The sequence below is a fragment of the Petaurus breviceps genome, unplaced genomic scaffold (assembly GCF_028583685.1).
Source record: "Petaurus breviceps papuanus isolate PSGF00001 unplaced genomic scaffold, PetGlider_PUasm1.0 216, whole genome shotgun sequence".
Classification (NCBI taxonomy): Eukaryota; Metazoa; Chordata; class Mammalia; order Diprotodontia; family Petauridae; genus Petaurus; species Petaurus breviceps.
This window is the reverse complement of record NW_027185867.1, coordinates 8,625,313-8,650,380: the sequence shown is the minus strand read 5'-3', so window position 1 is coordinate 8,650,380 and position 25,068 is coordinate 8,625,313. Positions and strand designations below refer to the sequence as shown.

Below are 25,068 nucleotides of genomic sequence, written 5' to 3'. Positions count from 1 at the left end.
GCAAAGTAAAGAAAACAGCTAAAAACAACATACAAAGTAACTACAACAATGTAAATAATACCAATATGCAGAGGTAACAAAACTCTGATCAACCACAGTAGCTGATTGTTAGTACTATAGTGGCCAAATTAAAGGACACACCCTTTTTATTAAATCAATAACAACCTTTTTTTCTCAGAGAATGTACTTTGTAAATAGGTTTACCTCAGCTTTTTTGTGTCAAAATGTCAAGAAATATATAAACATAAATAAAATAAAATTTATAAACATAAATAAAAAAAAACATAAAATAAAATACTGGGGTCATGCCAGAGACTGAAAATGAATGATGAAAGTAGAGTCAAGGCTTCCTAAGACCATCACAGATTAATGAAGATACATAGTCTCTGGCTTTGATAAAATCTGCAAACCTGTAGGCTCCTGGGTTTACAGGATTTAAGCAAGGGTTCGTTGAAAAAGACATTTCATTTAGACTCACTAGGTTAAACAGTACAGGTTAAGTTTGTTATCTGGCAGAAGGCACAACCCAGTGAACAATTTTACAATCCCACTCCCATCCCACCTCAGTGTCAGCCCACTAAAATGCACAATTTTCTAAAGCAGCTAGCTCAATATTATTACGGTTCACTGATAAAAGATTTGGTTCTAACATTCACATAACACATCACAGCAAGACAGGACAAGCACAGAACCACACAATAAGAGTTGGATGGGATCTCAGAGGTTAACTAGCTCAACCTATACCTCAAAAGAAAGCCCCTCTATGGCATCTCTGACAAATGATCATCATGCCTTAATTTAACAAAAAGTGGGGGAACCCTTACCCCCAAGGCAATCCATTCCACTTTTCAACAACTCTAACTATTAAGAAGCAAGGCTTGATGCACATATATGATGCAAATTACTAGAATCTTTTTGGAAAGCTATCCAACAGAGCACTAAAACTGTTTCATTTTCTTAAATGTATAATCAAAACTTTTGATTTGACAATCCCGTTATACATATACCCTAAGAGTATTAGTAAAAAGGAAAAGAGCTAAGCTATTTCTACCTTCAGAAACATCAGAAAACAATTTAGAGGATGATACTGGAAATGAGCCCTGGAGCTGAGGCCCAAGAACCTGAGGCTGACCCTCAGTCTTGCTACTTTCTACCTAAATGACCTTGGGAAAATTCACTTACCTTTCTGGCTCTCAGTTTTCTCATTTTCAAATTACGTGGTTGCATTCAGTGATCTCTAAGGTTCTTTCCAGCTCTACATTCTATGATCCTACGATCCTAAATGTATAATCACTAAACAAATTATGCTAAATTAGCATAATAAAATAATACACTGCAACTGAAAATAACAGCCAAGGGGCCAACATGGTATAGTGGAAAGAATGCTGGCTCTAGACCCATAAGACCTTGGTTCAAATCCCACCTCTGATCCTTTGTGACTGGGGGCAAGTCACTTTAACCTCTCTGGGTTTCCTCATGTGTAAAATGAGGGAGTTGGATTAGGTGGCTCCAGCTCTAGACTTAAAATCCTGTGAACAATTATGAGAAATATAAAGACATATGATGTGAAGAACATACAAACAAAATTTCAACGCACATTTATGACAACTATAAAGGAGGAAAAATAGACATAAATACAGGGTGAATAGACAGACAATCACAAGGGAACAAAGGGAGGAACTGTTAGTTTTGTTATAGATTCCTTTATGCTAAAGACTTTTTTAAAAATTCTGAATGTTGATTAACTTTAATTGGTTTTGTAATTAAAGCTACATTCATGACGAATTATAAAATAAAACATGCTGCATGCTAACAGTTGTACTGCTTCTCCTTTCATCTGCCTTACTATGTTCATCCAATGTATTCTAGTTTTGATTTATTTTAATGAGTGAAAGACTCTTCTACTGGATGGTATCTCAGTGGTCTAGGAGCCTCACAATTTGCCAGGGTTTATAAAAAGTACAGAAAGCAAATTATTTCAAAGGCCAATCTGGGCTGCACCATGTTACATCTATGCTCTCATAAGCTCTTAGCCTTTGGAAGTCAAAATCCTTCTTCCTCTGTTACATCTGGTTGAGGTAGGGATGAGCTATGATTTACCTTGTCCTTACAAGGTCTCTGGCAATTCTGTGCTGCACAAACTGCATTCTCATCATCTGACTCCTCTGCTCCTGACCAATCATACTTTGAGGGGATGTCTAGCACCTTCTTCTCCCTCTTCTTCTCAGTATTTTCCTTTACAAGTTCAACCTTGGCTGCAGCAGCCTTCTCCCTCTTTTTCTTCCTTTCCTCTTCCTTTGCCAGTTTCTTGGCCAATTTATTCAACTCCTTTGACTTGTCTACACTCATCTTCAACTTCTTCTTTTTTGGTTTGTCCAGTTTCTTCAGTTCTTTGGACCTCTGCTTCCCTTCTCCAAAGAGCTGCTCAACTTTTTCCAGTTTCCGCTTTCGCTTCTTCTCAGAAGAGTCCTTTCCTTTTATTCTCAATGGTTTCTCTTCCATACTGTCATCCTTTAGGGAGATAAAATTAGAAATTTTGTGAAAATCAGATTTAAAATATTTCCACAATGTAGAACAATTAAAAAAAGCAATTAGGAATCATGAATAAAAATTAACAAGAACTAAACAATAAAACACACCTCTTTCTAAGTTTTTAGGTTTCCTAAAGAAAGAAAATAAAAATAAAAAAAAAGATGAGGCCAAATGGATTTGCAAGCAAATTCAAAAAAACTTAAAGAAGTAATTCCAAATTACAAAGATGCTTCCTCAAAACACAGCAACATAAGTAGGCTATCTAATTCTCTCTATGAAGCAAAGTATGATATTGATCCCTAAACTGTCCAAAGACATAGCTGAAAAAGAAAATTACAGACCAATATAATTAATGAATAAAAAGTAAGCATGGAAAGAATAGAAGAAAACATAAGATTAATAATCATTTAAGAAGATACATAAAAAAGTCTGGGATATTAAAGTAATACACAATAAAGCTTTGAAAAACTAATGAAAGGAACTAGAAAACTGGATTAGACCTAATTTAAGGGCTATGTAGACCCAGTTTCTAAATTACATGAATATAAACGTTATAGTATAGTTTCCAAAGAACAGCAGCTAATGATAATGTTCCACTCCTAATGAAAGTTTCTCTCTTCTTTCCCCTCCTATATACGCTATTCCTTTATTTCACTGCTCCCTCTGCTTATGTTTTATGCCTTCTAATAGTTACTCTTAACAAGGCCTGGTGATGTGGTATAGTAAGTGTCAGACCTGAGTCAGGAAAAGAGGTTCATATCCCTCTTCTGACATTCAATAGCCACGGGCAAGTCATTCAAGTCTCGTTAAGCCTTAGTTTCATAATTTGCAAAAGGAGGATTGCAATATCTTTAGTATCTACACTGCATGAGGATGCTATAAGGTTTAAAGGAGACAATTTAAATGTATGTGAAGCACTCTGCAAATCTTCAAGTACCATATGGATGTTAGTTTGTATGGCTTTAGCTCCATTGGCAATACTCAGTATTAATGGAAGTGTTAATATCCTGTTCCGAAAGTAAGTTTTAAATCTGTACCTCCATGACATGCAGGAATCTGTCCTCAGAGGGTGGATGTGTGGCCTGCAAGATCCGCCAGATGTGCTGGGTCTCATCTAGAGATACCTCTAGAAGATCACCAACCATCATGAGTTCCTCCAACTGGGCTTTGGCACCAGGTGATAACTCCAACACTGGAGACTCCAAACTTCGGGGCACCAAAGGACTCTTTCTGGGCTGTTTCCTAGGAGTACTGGAACCTTTGCAAGCAGAGTCAATAAGTTAATAAGAAAGAAAAACTATGAGAAACTATAATAAAAAAACTATTGAGAAACTATAATATTTATGGCAAAGAAATTTTTTGTAGTGGATATCTTAATCCTGGTAACTGTATTAGATACTATAAACATACCATTATGGATTAATGTAAAAACCAAACATGAAATACATAAAATGACCCTTCCCCCAATACCCTGTATCCAAAATTTCTTCTATACAAAAATGATTTATAAAAAGATTCTCAGGATTCCAAAACTATTTTTTTCCATAAAAATATACAGAAATCTATTAATACATCTTTGCTCTCACCATACTAGGGATATAGTTCTGCTTCAAAGTAAAGTAATCATCCTCTGAATGAAGGGATAAAAATGTATGTGACCTGCTCTACTCTATTAGATTTCACTACAGAGATATAAAACTCACTTATATCTTACTGGAGTGTGTCCTAAGGTTCAGAATGCTACAATTCCAAATCAAGAAAACAGGAAACCATTTTCTAAGTATACATTAAAAACTAGGAAGCAAATTATTATTGGATATTACTTTCTATAATCTGCAATGTATATTGTTAATATTCTTTTAACAACAGATAAATAGATCCTGAATTTTCAAAAGAATCTCAGAAATTCTTGCAAATAGTTATCACTGTGTTCCTACAATTTTCCTTACACAAAAAGGGGAAAAGAGTGGGGCAGAGGCAAGAAGGTGGCATAGAAGCAGGAAAACTCCATGCGTTCCCCCCATAATCACCTCAAATACCTATAAAATATGACTCTAAACAAACTTTGGAGCTACAGAACCCGCAAAGTGACAGAGAGAAATAAATCTCCTGCTGAAGGCAGCCCAGCAGGTGTACAGGAAAGATCCATCGCAGCGCACTGGGAGCAAAGCCCAGCCCCAGAGCCCCCCGTTTTAGCCCAAGTTGCCCCAACCAGCCCCAGCTGGAAGAATTTCGGGGCAGTGCATCACCAGCAGCTGTGGCAGTTTCCAGAATTATAAACCCATAAATGACAAAGCCAAAGGAAGAGGTTAGTGTGGACTTTGGGAACAGGGGGTCCAGGAATGCAGTTCAGTTCAGCCTCTGCCCCCAGGAGAAGTGGCTGAGGCATGGTGGCGTGGCTGCTTCATAGCTCCTGGTCTGCAGATTGCAGGGGGACCAAGCAACCATTCTGAGGGGTAATTGCTCTTGCTTTAACCTGCTTGGATCTGGATTGTTGTCTAGGGTGGAGGTCCTGGAGTGTGTGACCAGGTGCCAGAGCCTATGGAAGCTTCAGGGAGGGCACTCAAATAGTAGCTCCAGCAGCTGCAAAAACCCCAGTTATTTGGGACAAAGCTCTCCTCTCTGGAAGCAGAGCTCTACTGAGGCAAAAAGCTCAAAAGTCAAGTAACTGAGTGACAACATGAGCAGGCAAAGGAAGCAAAGCAAGCACAGCAATCAGACTTTAGATTCCTTTTTGGGGGGACAAAAAGGATCAAAGCATGGAATGGCAAGAAGACAACGAAGTCAGAACTTCTGCACCAAGAGCTTCCAAGAAAAATATGAATTAGTTACAAGCCATAGAGGAGCTAAGAAAGATTTTGAAAGCTAAATAGGAGAAGTGAAGGAAAAATTGGGAAGAGAAATGAGAATGATGCAATAAAATCATGAAAAGAGAGTCAACAACCTGAATGAAGAAAATAACACTTTAAAAATAGACTAACTCAAATGGCAAAAGAGGCTCAAAAAGCCAATGAGGAGAAGAATTCCTTAAAAAGCTAAATTTGCCAGACTGAAAAAGAATCTCAAAAGCTCACTGAAGAGAATGATTCCTTCAGAATTAGATTGGAGCAAATGGAAGCTAGTGACTTTATGAGAAATCAAGATATTATTGAACAGATCCAAACAAATGAAAGAAGTCAATGTGAAATATCTCATCGGAAAAACCACTGCCCTGGAAAACAGATCCAGGAAAGATAATTTAAAAATTATTAGACTACCTGAAAGCCATGATCAATAAAAGGACCCAGAAATCATCCTTCAAGAAATTCTCAAGGAAAAAAATGCCCTGATGTTTTAGAACCAGAGGGCAAAATAGCAGTTGAAAGAATCCACTGATCACCTCTTGAAAAAGATCCCCAAAAGAAAACTCCTAGGAATATTATAGCCAGATTCCAGAGTTCCCAGATCAAGGAGAAAATATTACAAGCAGCTAGGAAGAAACAATTTGAATATTGTGGAAACACAATCAGGATAACACAGGATCTGGCAGCTTCTACACTGAGGGATCAAAGGGCTTGGAATATGATACTCTGGAGATCAAAGGAGCTGGAATTAAAATCAAGAATCACCTACCCAGCAAAACTGAGTATCATGTTTCAGGGGAAAATATGATCATCCAATGAAATAAAGGACTTTCAAGCATTCTTGATGAAAAAAACTAGAGTTGAATAGAAAATTTGACATTCAGATACAAGAAGCAAGAGAAGCATGAGAAGGTAAAGAGGGAAAAGAAACCATAAGGAACTTATCAAAACTGAACTATTTATACTCCTACATGGAAAAACAATAATTGTAACTTATGAAACTTTTCTCAGTATAAGAATACTTGAAGGGGCGGCCAGGTGACTCAGCTCCAGTGTTGGGATGACCTGGAGATCAAATCCTGGCTCAGACACTCTCAGCACCACACCCAGAAATAACTGGCCGTGTAACCTTGAGCAAGTTACTTAACCCCGATTGCTTAAAAAAAAAAAAGAATACTTGAAGGGAATATAAGTGTGTGTGTGTATACATATACATACATATGTGTATATAGGAGGACATATGTGCATATGAATACATATGTGAGTATGTGTATATATGTGTACAGATATACATAGACAGAGGGCACAGGACCAATTGAATAGGAAGGGATGAAACTTAAAAGGTGAAAGTGAAAGGTGAGAGAGGAATATAATGAGAGGAGATGGGGAGAGACAGAATGGGGTAAATTATCTCATATAGAAGAGGCAAGGGAAAACTGTTATAATGGAGGGGAATGGAAGGCAAAAGGGAATGGGTCAACCTTACTCTCATTGAATCTGGCTTAGGAAGGGAATGACATACACACTAAATAGGGTATCTCACCCTACAGGAGAGTAGGGGAAAAGGGGATGAGAAGGGGGACGATGGAGGGGAGAGCAGGTTGGGGGGGGACGGTAGTTAGAAGCATACACTTTTGAAAAGGGACAGGATCATGGGGCGGCTGCATGGCACAGTGAATAGAGCACCAGCCCTGGAGTCAGGAGGACCTGAGTTCAAATCCGGCATCAGACACTTAACAGTTACTAGCTGTGTGACCTTGAGCAAGTCACTTAACCCCAATTGCCCTGCCTTCCCCTCTCTAAAAAGCAAATTTAAAAAAAAAAGAAAAGGGACAGGGTCAAAATAGAGAAAAGAAAAAGGGGGGGGGGGGGGCAAGAATAGGATGGAGGGAAATATAGTCAGTCTTTCACAAGATATCCATTATGGAAATGTTTTGCGTAGCTACACATGTAATAGCCTATATTGAATTGCTTATCTTCCCAGTAAGGGTGGGTGACGAGGGAGGAAAGGAAAGAATCTGGAATTCAAAGTTTTAAAATCAAATGTTTAAAAAATATATATTATTATTTTTTTATATGCAACTGGGAAATAAGATGTACAGGCACTGGGGTATGGAAATCCATCTTGCCCTACCGGAAAGTCAGAGGGGGATGGAGAAGGTTATAGGAGAGAGCAGAACGGGGTAGTGGGTATACAGTTGGATCACTGTTTTGAGGTGGTGAGTAGGGGAAAGATGGGAAAATAATTTGTAACTCTAAATCTTGTGGAAATGAATGATGTAAACTAAAAATAAGCATAAAATTTAATTTAAGAAAAAAAGGGGAAAAGAGAAGAGTCATAGCCTATATACAGAAACTACCAGCCCCATACCTAATTTACAAACTACTTTATAATTAACAATTACTTAGCCCCCAAGATGTAAGGCCAGGTCTACTGTGTTGTTTCCTTCAACTACATGATCATATAATCCCATGTGATGATTTAACAAGATGAAATATAAAGTTCTAAATTTAGGTTTAAAAAATTCCTTAAGAATAGCAGTTTATAGGCACTAAGGTTTTAATGGACCCAAAGCTCAATAAGTCAGCATTACCAGCTCACTGATGTGGTTTTTAAAAAAACAAAATATATTTGGGAGGTAGGATTATTCATATCAAGGGAGATCACGATCTCACTGAATTCTACAAAATGTCACAAAATGTCTAGAATACTGTGTTGAGTTCTGGATGGCATATTTTAAACAACAGAATTAACAAACTGGGACATGTTCAAAGCAACTAGGATGGCAAAGAGGTCTAGAAACTGTCTTATAAGGAAATGAAGAAACTAATGTTTAGATAGAAAAAAAGAAGGCACAAGGGATGGCGAGTTGAACTCTATCTTTTAAAAGAGGGCAGTTTAGACTTATTTTTAAAAATTCAGTGTTATAACTCTATGAATTACAATTGAAACTTTCAGATTAACTTTCTACTAGATTCAGGTGATATGTACTATCATTTCTCAATGATTCAAGGTAGCAGTTTTGACTAGAAATTACATTTAATTTTGATTAATTTTCATAACCACAATGTCTTTCTCTTTTTGGCTTTAGGCTCATCTCCACTCCACATATATAAACAGAGGAATAATACCTTGAGAACAACTCTTTGAAGCAGACGAATATGCATGTTCAGCACAGAATGATGGTGCTGTCCACATATGTGTCACCACCTCCTCAGATTTGATGGGGATCTCTTCATCACAAAAGAGATTAGGTTCCAAGCTACTAGAAGATTTTACACTGGAAGTATCCTATGAAAACAAGAGAGTGTTATCATTATACAGTAAGTGAACTTGGCTTATGGCTAAATTGTTAAAAAAAAATATTTCAGGGCTGTAACTTCCTGTAGAAAATATCAATAATCTATCACTGCAAATAAAATTTACAGCTTTGTGTAACTAACACACTGAAAAGAAACATTTTTGGAGAATGAATGGCAAGCTGTATAGTATTAAGTAAAAAGAAAAACAGCAAAGCTTCTTCATAAATCTATAGAAAAGTTCCAACAGTAAATTACAAATTAAGTATACTGGTTTCTACATCTTACAGTACAATATTATTGATACTTCTGTAAGAAGCAAAGAGACTGCAGAACTTAAAAAGAAATGGTTTCATTTAAAATAGTAAGTAAAATTTTAAATATAGATCCTCAGGGCTGGGGGAGGCAGGAATTTACAGAGAATGCTATTTTCAGAGGCTTTCCAGTTGCTCTTAGCACAGACTCTACTTGCTAATATCAAAATAACAAAATTTAGCTCTGATTTAAAAAACCCTGAAGCCACTGGCTGAGCACCAATCAAATTATAGTCTGTTATGTCATGAATGAAAGGGAGTTTAGTTTATCTTGAATAATCTCAAATTGAACATTTCTTTAAAAGTCATAAGTAGTTATGGAAAGAATACTTGTGAGAAAGCCTTTAAAGGTGATTCTGGAAAACAACATCCCCAGTTAATGCCACTAATTAAGAACCCAGAAGTAAGAGATAAAGGATTCTCTCCATATGAGAACCTAACTTACAAAATGCCAAACAAGGGGGAATGTACAACTCCTATCTTATACTCCAAGGGCTTCTTATCAGCAAATGGAATTTATTCTCTTTTATTTGACTTTGTTTTTACTCATTACATTCCCATTCATGTGGTGGGAGTTTCTGCTAAACTTTCAAAAAGAAAGGATGAGGATCAAAAAAGAATGATGAAAATGAAGACTGAAGAGAGTTCAACAGAAATGTCTAAATTTAAAAAAAATACTTGTATGAGTGAAAACAATTTCAGTCAATCCTACAAAAAGACCATAACACAAAGGTGATTAAGAGACCAAATCATATCAATGTGAAAGGCATATTATAAAAGCCGATATACCACTAGTGGGCCTTGTTAAGCAATTCATCTATTTCGGAAAGCAATTTGTAGTTTGATCCAGTAATAACCTTGAGAGTGGAAGGGAGTAATTATTTATATAGCACCTACTCTGGATTAGGCACTGTGCAATGCACTTTACAAATATAAATTATATCACTTGATCCTCACCCTACAAGGTAGGTGCTTATTATTGCATTTTACAGTTGAGGAAACTGAGACACTAGTCTTGGGGTTAAGTGACTTACCCAGGATCACAGAGCTAAGTAAGTGCCTAAGCCTGGATTTTTATTCAGGTCTTCCTGATTCCAGGCCCAAGGTTCTACATACTGTGCCATCTAACTGCCCTATAAGCTACTACTAGGCTTATATTCCTAAAAGATCTAAGACAGAGGAAAAGAATCCAAATGTACAAAAATATGTATAACAATACTTTTTGTTTTAACAAAGAAATGGAAACAAATTGGGGGTGCCCAATAACTGGAGAAAGGCTAAAGAAATTATGATATATTAATATAATAGAATATTGTTGTGCCATAAAAGGTAATGAAAAGAACAAATTCAGAGAAACTTGGGGAAAACTGAATGGACTGATGGGGAGTGAAGTGATCAGAATCAGAGGAACAATTTACCACTTCAACACTAAAAGGAACAACTTTCAAAGACTTATGAACTCAGATCAAGACAATGACTAATCATAACTCCAGAAGAATTATGACAAAATATACCTACCATCTCTTGACAGAGTTAATAACAGTAGGTACAGAATATAACATATAAACCAACTTGACATTCAATGCAACAAAAATTTGTTTTGCCTTGATTATATTTATTTGTAACAAAGGAGAGCTTATATTGGGGAAAAGAGAAGTCTTGGGGTTAAATGATGCAAACAAAAAAAGATCAATGAAAAACATAAAAGAATGAATATTAAAGAGCAGAATGAAACTTAAAAGGGGACAATAAAAAATAACTGCACAAAGACAGACTTAGTTTCATATACAATCCTTTTATCTGTTCTTTGTATATAGAAATGCTCATCCACAGATAACTTGTCAAGGTCATATTGAAAATATATTTTCTAAAAAAAAAAAAGGCATATCATGCACATACACTTAAGAATCTTCCGTATCAAGTGATTTAATACTAAATGGAGCAACAGTCTCAGCTGCAACCAATACCCTGAAAGCCTATATCCTCAAACAATGCTTAAAATCCCTTAGCGTTGTTGGGGGAGCAGGGAGAAATTAACATAAAAGATCCTCCATATTAAAGATATGCCTTCTATTGAAATGAGCAGTTGGTGGCACCTCCCAGGATTTTGTTGTAGTGCTATCTGTTACTGCTCTCCTTCCTAATCAGTCATTCTGCACATATAACCATCTGAAACATGTTTATGATAATGTGAATATGACAGTTACAATAAAGGGTCAGCAAAATGTCTAAAAATGAGATACCTCTAAATACGTGGACAGAGGCATCATTAAGGAATGTAAACTTCCAAGGAGAATGCTCCAGTAACAACTGAAGAAGATTGACGTATCACTATATCCATCAAGACTATACTCAATAAACAAAATTTTGCTAAGTTACACAGTGGTAAACAAAGATCACTGAACTCACTCCTTCCAATCATTTCTGAGTCATCGAAAAGTGGCTATGAGCATAAGTTAATAAGGTCCTTTAAAGTTTTTTAAAGTAAATTTTTATTGATATCTTTTATTTTTACATCATTTACATTTCTCGCTATACTTCTTCCCTTTTCTATTCCCAGAGAGCCACTTGTTATAACAAAGAATAAAAAAGAAAAAAATTGGCCGAACTAAAGCCATTGAGAAGGTCTAGCATTATCTATAGTGTTTCACATTCATAATCCTCCACTTCTTCTAAGAGGGGAGGAATGAGCTTTCTCATCTATCTTCTTTCGGGTCATGCTTAATCATCATAATTTCACAGCCTTCAGTCAGTCGTTTTGTTGGAGGTTTTTGCATTTACAGTGTAATAGTTGTTGTGTAAACTGTTTTCCTGGATCTGCTGACTTCGCTTTACATCAGTTCACTTAAATCTTTTCTATGCATCTCTGTATTCATCATATTCACTCTTTCTTACAGAAAGTATATTCATTAACATTTATGCATTTTGCTATTACAGAAAGTGCTGCTCTAACTACTTTCGTGTATATGGATAGAGCCTTTCTTTTTGTCATCTGTCATATACCTTAGGGCATATACCTAGCAGTGCATGGACCATGAGAATTTGTATCAGTTCCTCCAGATAATTTTAAATTTCTTTACAAAATGGTTAAACCAATTCACAGCTCCTATAAATAGCACATTACTGTCCCTGTCTTCCTACAAAAAGTTAATGGAATGGAATGGAAGGAAAGGGAAGAGAAGGAGAGGGGAGGGGAGGGGAGAGGAGAGGAGAAGAGAGGAGGGGAGGGGAGGGAAACAAGACACTTATAGGAAAAATCACTAACTGGACAATTTGAGAAATGGCATGACAGCTGTGGTCAAAATGACTGATTAGAATTCTTTTTCTGACCAAATCACTCCAATCTTTTTCTCAAATGAATACAAGGCCCTTTCCTTAAGGAGAAATATCAAACTCAATTCATTAAGATCTAGAAACTATAACACCGAAGGAAAAAAAATCCTCAGCTTGATGGCATGGCTTCAGTTTTATAACCAAATGCTCCAGAGTGAAGAATTGGCAAATGAAACCTTTACTACATAACAAGTGCTCACTCAATTGGCAAATGCCTAATGGGATCGGAATAATAAAGAGCTCAGGGCTGCCAGAATCAAAATAAGATTAATCCTGAAGCCCCAGGATTCTTGTCACTATTCTACCAATATGCTTAACCTACAAAACTACTGCTAACTCAATCAAACACAATCTGAGACTTTTTGAAACCTTCCTTCCAACAACCAGGAAGGAAACTCAGCAAAGTGACACCACCCAGACACAAGAGATCCTATCCAAGAATCATAAAATCTCAAAGTTAGCAGGACTTCAGATTATCTAATCCAACACATCCCTAAATCAAAACTGAGCCAATGCCAATTGATACAAAGCTCATGTGAGCCAACTGAGCCAAAACTGATCCACAGCATTAGAGTCACACAAAGACCAACTAAGGTTTGCCTTGTCAGCTTACCAAACTGCTTTCAAGCAAACTTCACCACTATATAGAGTGTCTAGCCCTCTACATCACAGCTGGTGATAGCTGCTTAACTGTTAATAGAGCATTACACAATACCAAGTATGATCCCTCTGGCTCCAGTACTAAAAGGTCTTTATCAGGTTTGGTCTAGACATCAGCTTTTTTTTCTGAATGCTGTTGAACTGGCATATTAATGAATGAATGAAAAAACTCTTATTAAGGACTTCATAAGTGCCAAACACTATATTAATCCCCTTTCCAGATGTTGCTGGTTTTCCACATATGTAGCAGAAATGGTCTTTTGATTTCTAGAGTAACATTCTATTCCCAAAATATATAGTTTGTGAAGTCCTATACCATTTAGGGGTTGCATTAACCTCTAAAGAATATGTTTGTTATGTGTGTCCCTTGTCAGCTAAAAGTAAGGTGGACAGGTACCCTTGGCAATCCAAGAAAGCAGGAGTTAGGATACCAAATAGGAACCTGAGAGTTTACTAAAAAGTCACTCTCTCAGATATTTATATTATGAGTCAGAGTAATTACTTTAATGGCATCTGTTATTAGTATAAATCTGAGCAATAAAATGAAATGGAATGGCCTGGGAAAAGGTCCTATTATTAGTCCTGATTTCTGTGATCATGGTGCTCACTCATTTACGGTTCCAATGGAAATCCAACCTTTTTGAAGGCTATTACAATCCATACAACTGAAGGCTCTTTCATGAAGAATTAGAATTCAGGTTTACCTCATGAAAATTATTTTCTAGCAGACATATTTCTAAGGGCATATAATGGCTTTAATTTTACATTTCCAGTTTTACTACAGATGGAATTCACATTCTTAAGACTGAGTGGTGCCCACTTGTTCTGCAATGAAAACAAGAGGGAGTTTAACAAAGAGAGGGGGAGGAAGGGGAAGAGGTGGAGAGGAGGAGGAGGAGAATTTGACAGTTCTATAGAAGGAACCTCCTGCTACAAAACGTACAGCTTCCTGATTATGTGTACCATTGTGAAATAGGGCTCATTCTGACACAGTAAATTGTTCTTTTCAAACAGATGCCACTACTAGTTAAAAAGATGAACAACTACGCCAACTACCACTAACGAATAATGGAACACAATTCACTATAATGCTGACATTCTAAAAGGACCCCATTACCACCAATGTGGTGTAGGTATAAAAATGAGTATGTTGATTTCAATATTGCCATTAAAATAATATTTAATTTCCATATTTCCTTACTATGGAACTACATACTACCTGTCTTTGAAATAATATATAACTTACATCATAAAAACAAGATCTGAATAAGAGGATCAGCAAACTGGACAAGGTTTCATAATCCTAGACAAAATAGTGGTAAATTGACATCACAAAAGTTTTAAGGAACTAAAATACATGCTTTCCCCAGTCTCTAAACATCAAGTATAAGTAACTTTTAAATTGGAATTTTAAAAAAGACAGCATGACTCTAAATAAAACACAGAATATAAAACATCTTTTCCATTGTAATTGTGGGGTAGACTCAGCTGAGACAATAATTTTTCACCCTTAAGTATCAGTGTCTTCAGACTATTTAACATGTCCAGTTTGTATCCATGTTCAATATGGCCTTTCTATTTATTTACCTTCATATCATAGCCATATGTCTCCCGAATATCTTCATCAGAATCTGTCTCTTCATCATCATAGTCCATGGTTTGCCGAGGGGAGGATGACACACTGCTTACCACCCGATTAAAAGCAGACTGCTGGAAACCGGGGAGGTGTCCCTAAGTATAAACAATGCCAGGATGAAGAAAGAAAACTTCTGAACAGATCCATGGAAATGAAATATATTTAGGGTGGGGGAATAACCTAGACATAGCTTCAACAGCTAGTGATTACATTCTATGTTTGTGTTCATGAAAGAAATCTATGATTAAAAACTCACTAGAATGAATACTGTTATAAAGAACTCTGCATAAAGCTCCTTTCAACTCTCAAAATTACATTTAAAATCCTTTAATTCTACAATAAGAAAATAGGTTTAGTTTTATAGTACAAAGTACAAATACTATACTTACAAGGTTACAATTTTCTCCAGGAAATAATTCTGTAACAAAATCTTTCTTTGATTACTTTCCATGTAGCAGTCACTAGCCAAATTACCTCAAGGTACACATGGTAAGAGAAGGGAGGTGAAATGAATATAAACTAAACTTTTACATTTTGTCCTGCCATGAAATAATTTTTCTCTTTTCTACTTTCTCCGATCCCTCCCTTTCTCCGAAACTCCTATCTACTAATGTATGTCAGCACCAACTCTGCAATTTATAGTCTATAAAGTTGCCTGCGAGCACTGAGAGGGTGACTGCCTTGCCCAGTACGTATTAGAGGTAGGTTTTTAACCAGTCTTGTTCATGGGTGAGAACTCTTCTCTACTACCCTACACAGCTATCTGAGACTTTTGTTTCTACACTAAGGAGGTATAGCTCAATTAAAGTATTTCTATCTCATTAACTATACAGTAATATTTGTTAAAGATTCATGCATATATACTGCTGTGTCATGAGACTAATCCTGTATTTATTAATTTATCAGTTAAAGCTAACAATAGGTCTTAAGTCATAGGTATAATTGTGCTGACCACTAAAAGGGTCTTGGTGACATGGGTAACTGAACTGACTCACTGACCAGTCACCTGCTTTTTGTAAAGTCTGGTTTGGGTGGATTCAAACCACTGCTCTAAGCAAGCAGAAAGATGACTCTGTAATTACTTCATAGAAATTAGCAAATCACTGCAGCCTCTCTAGGCTAGATGGTAGGATAAAAATACTGCACTTCAGGCTTAATTTACCACTGACACAGAGATGAATGCCATCGTTTCAATTTGGAAAAAGGATGATCATATTATATTTACCTGTAAGTCAGGGTTGGCTGCTGCTTTCTGGAGTTCTGCACTGATGATCTTCTCAGTTTTCTCTCGGGCTGCCTGCTCTACCATACGCTGGCTTAACACAGAAAGTTTGGCCAGAGCAGATGACAGTTCATCTGTGGCCAGTGCCTGCCTTGCTCTGTCTTGCCAACTCATGGCACGTTCTGTCAGGCACTGGAGGGCCTCTCCTTCAGGCAGTCGTACAGGCAATTTCTGCAGGGACACTAAGAGAGATAGGATGGTCTCTAGTCGGGGCCTTCGGGAGCGCATACAGAGAGGGCACAAAAATTTTACTTCTTTGGCCTGCCAGCTGGATCCCTTTTTCTGGGAGCTTGTTTTGGGAAGGGGTACACAGCTGCTATGGAACCAGTCTTTGCAGAGCTCACATTGAAGCATAAAGCCACTTGCTGTCTTGCGGCAGATACAGAATTTCACATCTTCAATCCGATCCACCATGGTGATCTTAGCTAAATTAGCTGCCCTGAGAGAATGCATGGCTTCAATTTCTTTCTGCTCCCGATCTTTGAATACTGCCACCTGTGTAATACAAACATCTTACTGAAAAAGGGAATCATCATAATACACAGAAGACACAGCAAAGTTGAGCTCAAAGCCCCATTTTTAGCCTTAGAGAAGTCTAGTTACCATTCCATTAAAATCAGTTCAAAATCTGTTAAACTAGGGAAAGTTTCACCCATCCCTGATGACTGACATGATATCACTGAAAAATGATTGTAAGAGCTCCTTTTTTTTAAAAGTTTATTTATTTTTACTTTTCAACAGGTTTGAACTCCTCTTGATGAGGCTCTAAAAAAAGTAAATCCAGTAACATCCTTCAATTACTGTAGAAAATACTCGACCTAATCAACTACAACTATTTTTCCAAAACTAGAATCTGTATTTCATAAAACAACGAAGGATAGAGCATTATGCCTATAGTCATGAAGGTCTAAGTTCAAATCCAACCTCAGACATTTACTAGCTGTGTGGCACTGGGCAAGCCACTTACCGTCTGTCTACCTCAGTTTCCTCAACTGTAAAATGATGTTAATAATAATAGCACCTTCCTCACAGAGTTGTTGTAAGGATCAAATGAGGTAATTTTTGTAAAGTACTTAGCAGAATGTCTAGCACATATTATTCTCTTCCCTTGAATATAATCTCAAATATATTTTTTCAAATACATTCTAGTTAATCACTATTTATTACTTTATTAGGAAGATTTTAGGGGAAAAAAAGGTAGCATCAGTGTGTGAGAATACACAAACGTGGAGGAAGAAGTTGGGGAAAGCAGCCATGAGATGAATCTTATTCTTATCTGAAATGAACAAGAGAGGAATGAACACATACACATATGCACACATACACAGAGTGTAGAAACAAAGCAAACTCAAGGGGAGAGCACATGGAGGTATGGGAGTAGGAGGGAGTTAAAAGAGATGATACTAAAGAGGAAATATTACCAAACAAAACAAACTTCCTAATCCTGAAGGGGGAAAGAGAAAAGCAAAGCAAAGAACTAGAAACTAAGGAGACGACCACTAAAAGGAAAAGTAACTAAAGAAAAACCATCCCTCCTCTACTTCCCCTAACTCCCTTCCCCCTACTTTCTCTGCTGAGAACCTTGCCTCATATAACACTGAGGAAATGGAGGTCATTTACCAAGAATGAATTATTAAAATGAATCAATAAATTACCATTTACTCATATCACCTAGAAGCTTTTTGCCACTATCACCTCCTTCACCGCAGTCTCACTTGAAGAGGCAGCTCTTCTTGCCAAAAAAAAAAAAAAAAACCTCTACATGCATAAGTGACTCCATTCTATCCTGCTTCCCCAGAAGATTGTCCCCTTTATCATTTCCTCTCTCACTTATCTTCCACGTCTGTCTACTGGCTGCTCTCCTACTGCCTACAAATACAAGTCTCCCTTATCCTCAAAAACCCTTCACTATCCATCCAACCCCATAGGCTATTATCTCATGTCTTCTGTGACAAAACTCCTTGAGAAAATCATTACAATCAATACCTTCACTTTCTTTCCTCTCACTCTCTCAACAATCTATAGAACTGCTCCCAATCTTAACATGCAACAGAAAGTGATCTCGCCAAATGATCTCTTAATTGCCAAAACTACTGGTCTTTTTTCAATCAGCATCCTTCTTGACTTCTCTGCAGTCTTGAATACTTTTGATCAGCCTGTTCTCCTTGGTGCTCTCTTCCCTCTAGGTTTTTGTGATACGCTCTATCCTAGTTCCCTTGCTACCAAGCTAACTACTTTCTCAAGTCTACTTTGCTGAGTCTTTATCCAGGTTACAGCCACTAATGGTGAATATTCTCTAGGACTCTGGCCCTCTGTTTTTCTCTATCTATACTACTTCACTTGGTTATCCCCAAAGTTCCCATGGATTCAGTTATCATCTCTAGGGTTGTGATTTTAAAAATCTACTTATTCAGCCCTAACCTCCCTGATGGTTTCCAGTCCTGCATCTCCATTTGTTTATCAGACACCCCAATCTGGATAAACATCTTAAATTCAACATGTTCAAAACTGAAGTCATTTTTCTTTTCCACTAAATCCTCCTGTCTTTCAAGGATACCCAGGTACAGTGTAGGGTCCCAGTTCCAGCTCCTAGACCAGTCTGCAGCTTATACAGCTTCAAAGCAGGGCAGGAACTGCAGATCAAATGGAAATCTACGATATGAACCAGCAGAGCTTCCTGGTTAGCTGATAGTGGCCGGTTCCAGAAACAGTCTTCCAAAACTCCAAAAGGAGCAAGCCCACAAGCATGTGGGTCAGCCCCAAATCTAGGTCAGTAACTCACAGAACTCAGACTAGGCAGCAAGTGACCAGACTCTGCCCTGTATTAAGACTACTTTAGGAGCACTGATGTCTTGCAGGTCCACAGCCTGAACTATCCCTGAGATCCAAAATAAAACAACACACAATATCTAGAAAATAGCAAGACCAGCTGAGACATTCCCTCCAAAAGGTACAAGGTCTTCCCTAATATCAAGTTCAAAGTCAGGAAGCAGGCTGGAAGAATTAGGACATAAAAAAGGTATTATAGTGATAGGGACTCTCAAGATATAAAGCCAGGAGAGAAAGACTCAAAAACATCTATAAGCAAAGTCTCAAAGAAAAATAGATTGGGCAAAAAATTAACTAAAATTCCTAGAAGAGATAAAGTTAAGAGTTTTTTTTAAAAGAGTTATAAATGTTTTTATAAATAAAATGATAAGTTCTAGAAGAAAAAATTTGGAAGAGAAATGAAAGCTATGGAAGAAAGAACTGGAAAGAGAACTAACAGTTTTGCATGGGAAGCACAAAACCTTTCCCAGGCAACAAACTCCTTAAAAATTAGAATGGACCACAAAGAAACCAATGACTCCATGAGGCAACAAGAAGCAGTAAAACAAAGTCAAAACACTTTAAAAAAAACAGAATAAAATGTAAGATATCACATAGCAAAAAACAAGTAATTTCAAAAACTGATCAAGAAAAAATAAATTAAGAATCACAGGACTACCTGAAAACCATGAATCCCCGCTTCCCCCCACCCCCCGCATCATATTTCAAGAAATCACAAAAACTGCTCAGAATCAGAGGGTACAAAGCAAAGATTAAAAGAACCCACCAGTCACCTCCTGAAGGAAAGACCAAAATGAAAACTGCCAGAAACATTATAGCTCAAATTCAAAATTGCCAAGTCAAAAAAAAAATACTGCATAAAGTCATAAAAAGAAAATTCAAGTACTGAGGACTCAAAATCAGTATCATACACAATTTAGCAGCCACTACATAAAGAACAGGAGAGCTTGGAATATGATACCTGACAAGACAAAAAATACAGGCTTACAGCCAAGAAAATTCAGCCAGCAAAACTGAGTATAATCATACAGGGCTGGGGAAATGGACCTTTAATGAAATAGGACTTCAAAGCATTCCTAATTAAAAGATCAGAGATTTATAGAAACTTTGAAATGTAAACACCAAGAGTCAAGAAAAACACAAAATGTTAAACATAAGGAAACAATCATAAAAGACTAAGTAAGAATAAACTGTTTACACCATAATATGGAGATGACACATGTATCCACTATGAACCCTCTATCAACAACAGCAGTCATATAAGGAGTCCAGAAGTCCTTGAAGTGGTTCTTTTATGTTTTAATTATCTTAAAAAAAAAAAGAATGGAAAGAGTAGGGAAGAGGAACGCACTTTCTTGTGAAAGCAGAGGGAGGGAGAGAAAAAAATTTATGTCATATTATCAGGATGTGCAGTTCAAAGTCCATATAAAGACTGAGGAAGAAGTGGAAGAATTAGGTAATAACTGAACCTCATACACTTCTCAACTGGTTAAAGGAGGAAAGAAGAAACACACACACAAATGGGTGTGGAAATACATTTCACTTAAACCTGGGAAACAGGAAGGAAAGAGAGAAACGGGAAAAGAAGGGAGAGTAGGTTACGAGAGGGATTAGCCCTAATCAAAACAAACTCTATGGACATACAAAACTATTTACAGCATCTCTTTTCAATGTGACAAAGAACTGGAAACTGAGGAGGTGCTCATCAACTGTCAAACGGCTAAATATATTATGATATATACATGTAACAGAATACTATTGAGCTATAAAAATGATAAATGGGATGGTTTCAAAGAAACCCTGGAAGACTTATGTATGAACTGATACCGAGGGAAGTGACCAGAAGAGGAAAATTATTTATACAATACAATAATATTGTAAGATAAGTAACATTGAAAGACTTGAGAACTCTGATAAATGTAATGACCAATCATGATTCCAGAGGAGTTATGATGAAATATACTGATAGAGAAATGAAAGACTCAAAGGGCAGAATGAGACAAAATTTTTTAGACATGACTAATGCAGAAATTTGTTTTGCTCTTCTATTTAACAGAAATTAAGAGAAATTTTGTTTCTGTTTCTCAATTGTTGGTGGAGGTAGTATAGGAGGAAGGAAGAGGTAAATATTCGCTGATTGAAAAAAAATTGAATTTAACAAATAAAAAATAAAATCAGTAATCCATCAACATAATGATCAACCATGTTGCCAGAACACCTACAATGAAGTATGTTCTCATCCTGGCAAAGAGGTGATGATATCAAAGTGGAAAAAAAAAGATATACATTGTTTGTTATGGTCACTGTGTGGATCTGTTTTGTTTGACTATACTTATTTGTTAAAAGGTTTTGCCTTTTCTTTTCTTAAAAAAAATTCTCAAGGTTTTCATCTAGGAGGGGGGAGAGGGAAGAGTTAACAATAGTAGTACTAAAAAGGTCACTGAAACATTTAAATGCAAAAAAAGAGAACAGAGGGAAGTAGAGATAGGGAGGAGAATTCTGAAAGTAATATATGGAATTTTTTATAACATGCAGAATTTATTCTTTTTTTTTTCCTTTTTGGAGGGCAAAAACTGTGGTTAAGTGACTTGCCCAAGGTCACACGGCTAGTTTTTGTATTAAGTGTTTGAGGCCAAATTTGAACTCAGGTCCTCCTGACTCCAGGGCCAGTGCTCTTGTCACTGCGCCACCTAGCGGACCACATAAATGTTCATCACAAGACTGTTCACAAGGTGTTGATTTTATAGCTCAAGTAACTTTTTTTCCCCTTTTTGTGGAGGGCAATTGGGGTTAAGTGACTTACCCAAGGTCACACGGCTAGTTTTTGTGTTAAGTGTCTGAGGCTGGATTTGAACTCAGGTCCTCCTGACTCCAGGGCCAGTGCTCTATTCACTGTGCCACCTAGCCACCCCAGAATTTATTAATTCTAAAAAGTAAACAGTATGAGAGGGTGATCTATGGCTACATATTTTTACATTGTGCTATGTAATGCTCCTTTTTAGTGTTTAAGTTCAAAATAAAAAAAATGAATTATAAAATAAGGAACTGTTAAAGCAATGAAAAAGAATAGTTTCCTTTCTCTGTAACCTAGATAATCAAATATATTGAGTTCCTGCTATGCTGTGTTAAGCACTATGGGAGATAAATAAGCAGTATAAGACATAATCCCCACCACCCTCAAATATATTCCTAATTGGATGATAAAGGAGATGGTTTCAGAGCAACTACTATCCATGAAACAATGAGAAAATTAAATACAGAACTACACAGTACTTATGTACAACAGAAGTTCAAAGAAGAGAGAGATCAATGAAAATAGTGAAAGAATGGAGAGGTCAGTAATTAAAAGAGGAAGCAGGGTCAAATCTTCTTTATTTAAAAAGAGAAAGGGGAGTTGGTGAGAGAAGTACCCAATTATGCATGAAGATAGTCTGTGCAAAGGGCTAAGATACTTAAGAGGTAGGAGATGATTGCAGCTGAGCAAGGACCCTGAAGAGATAGGAAAGATGGAGTCCAGAGTTCAGATGGAAGAATTAACTTTAAAGAGGATGGGAAAACAACTTCTTCCTCCAAAATTCACTGGAAAGGTTGAAACAGCAGATATATAGACACAGAGAGCTAACTTTCTCATGTTTGTGCAAACACATGCACAGTTATATTTTAAAGATAGAATTCTTCAAATGAACCCCTTACCACCACTGCTGTATCTCTAGTTTCCTCTAACCCCTCCTCCAGATCACTCAGAGGATCAAGGTCAAGATCCTTTTCCTTCTCCTTCTCCATTAGTTCTTTTACTTTTTTCCTTCGGTTCTTGCTGCTTCCATAAACACCAATATCAGTCCGAGGACTTAGTACCTTAAAAAAAAAAAAGCATGAAAAGTGGAACATAAAGAATAAAAAATTCTAGATAGAAGCAATTCTAAACAAGACCTTTCCATGTTAGATACTAATCAAACATGGAGTTATCTGTCAGACCAGTCATCATAAAAGTCTCTTCTCCTTTACCACACCAAAAAGGATATGAACATACTCATAAGAGCAGTGGGCAGCTAGGTGGCAGTGGATAGAGTACCAGACCTGACATCAGAAAGACTCCTCTTCCTGAGTTCAAATCTGGCCTTGAACACTTAGCTGTGTGATCCTGGGCAATTCACTTAACCCTATCTGCCTAGCAAACCACTGTAGTATCTCTGCCAAAAAAAAAACCCAAATGGGGTCACAAAGAGTCAGACATGACTCAAATGACTGAACAGCAACAACAAATGAGAACAGTAAGTAAAAATTGCTTGAGGATCCAAATTTCATGTCAACTGTCTGATACTAGTACATGAGATTTTTGAACATGACTTAAGTAAATGAGGAAAAATTGTCACACCAAAATAATAAACCTACAATACCCAAAACCTTTAGATTCTGAATCATCAAAGAAAATAGGTGGAAGTATTGTCTTCATCCAGCAATACTGCTGCTCACCTGTAATAGGGTATGGCTAGAATTCTTCTTAAGAAAGGTTCTCCCTGTACGTTCCCTCCATGCCCGTGCTGCTGCTACCTGTGATTCCACTTGGGGCAGTGCATCAAGTCGTACTGGGATAGGCCGTCCCTTGGCAGACAAGCTTTCCAGTTGCTCAAGGTAAGCATAGTTGCTGCCGTTCTGGGAAAAAAAAAAACTTTTCGTTTAGTACAACAGTCTATTGTAGAAAAATATTTTCAAAGAGTCTGAAGTGAATTTTGTACATTATTCCTTATAACACTGGTGAATAATTTAGAAAATGTCTGCATTTTACATAACACAAAATTGTAACTGATAAAAATCAGAATAACTGAGGTTGGCACCAAGTTCATGCTAACACTGCTGGGGAAATGAAAGCCATCACCAGAACATGGGTAAGGAAGGAGGTCAAAGGTGAAGAGAATCCTTACCATAGTACCTTAGTAGGAACTTAAAATATTCCTAATTATTTGATTGCTATGGGAAAAGGACCCAGTTGAAGTGAAATACAACAAATTAAAGAGCTAAGCTAGATTCCTATTAAAGAGACTGCTAAACTATTTCTGAATATAGAAATAAGAAATGACAGTAAAAAAAAATTGGGGAAAATCTCTCTAGAAAAAGAATTTTAACACGAATTTAGGAACTGTGCCTGGAGAAGTAGATAAAAAGAGTCTCAATGCCTCAAGGACTTAGCTGGCCTTGGAACAGAATCAGAGTTGAACAAAAAAGTGACAAGACTTCAGTGTTAAAATTAAGCTAATATGTTAATAACTATACCACACAGCTACAATTTACTGGCACAAAAAAAACCATAAAAGATATCAAAATCAATCAACAGATATTTCTTAACCACTTATTATGTGCCAGGTCCCAAACTAAGCAATGAGGATATAAAGAAAAGGGGGAAAAAAACAGTTCCTACCTTCAAGAAGCATTCTAACGGGGAAGACATCATCAACACATCAGAATATACAAGATAAATATAGAAGAGATAGAAGGTATCCTTAGAGGGGGTGGTACTAGCAGCTGAGAAAACCAAGGAAGGCCTCCTGGAGGAGGTAGTGCTTAAACCAAGTCTTAAAGAAAGCCAGGGATTCTAGGGGTCAGTGGTAAGGAAGAAAAGCTATCCAGGCATGGAAAAGTTTTCCAGGCTCACATAATGGCAGAGAGACTAGAGATGGAGTGAGTAGTGTGTGTACAAAAGAGCAAGCAAGGCTGGATCAGAGTACACAGCAGGGAGTTGAATACAAAAGAAGTGTAAGTAGCAAAGAAGGTAGGAGAATCACGCAGTAAAAGGAAGAGAAAATTAATGAACAGTTCTAATAATACCCATATGATGTCAAGAGGCAGGTCCGCAGCAGATTAAATAAACACTAAATGGTTCCCAGGATGGCATAGGCAAGAGTTATACAGGATTAGGCGGCATAAATGGATGGAGATTTGAATTGCTGAAGGAATATGACAACATGGATGAAAGCACAGATCAAATGCTGAAGGATGCTAATTATGGGACTCTGGCCAAGTTACTTGCCTTCTTTATGACTTAGTTTCTTAATATGTTAAATAAGGCATGAACCAGCTCAAGTCAGCATAAAAACACTGTATTCCAGGATTCCCCATGCTACAACAATATCTTGCACCCCACATAGGGCTGGGTGAGTATGATTTCTTATATGATTCAGAGCTGTGGGAAAGAACTAAAAGAATGAAAGTATGAGGGGGTCTCAAAGCCACAGTCTAAAGAAGAGAGAGAATACCATTTAATCAACAGCAAACACTGAGAGCCTTCTATTTGAGATCCCCTAACAAATTCACCACACAAACAAAGGGAATTAATTTTGTTTA

General features: G+C 37.0%; 1 protein-coding gene across 3 annotated transcripts in view; it reads right to left on the bottom strand.

Moving 5' to 3' along the window:
* The window catches only part of KDM5A (lysine demethylase 5A), a 115,409-nt gene that overhangs the window by 16,213 nt on the left and 74,128 nt on the right, over window positions 1-25,068 (bottom strand). For all 3 annotated transcript variants that reach the window (XR_011169494.1, XM_069094363.1, XM_069094365.1), the window contains exons 21-27: window positions 23,203-23,382; window positions 22,423-22,584; window positions 15,844-16,395; window positions 14,570-14,713; window positions 8,508-8,667; window positions 3,570-3,790; window positions 2,101-2,511 (exon numbers count right to left, since the gene is read on the bottom strand). Coding sequence is in view for 2 of the 3 variants with exons in the window: in XM_069094363.1 (XP_068950464.1) it covers window positions 2,101-2,511; window positions 3,570-3,790; window positions 8,508-8,667; window positions 14,570-14,713; window positions 15,844-16,395; window positions 22,423-22,584; window positions 23,203-23,382 (1,830 nt within the window). In the remaining variant the exon portion in view is untranslated. The remainder of the gene's footprint in view (window positions 1-2,100; window positions 2,512-3,569; window positions 3,791-8,507; window positions 8,668-14,569; window positions 14,714-15,843; window positions 16,396-22,422; window positions 22,585-23,202; window positions 23,383-25,068) is intronic.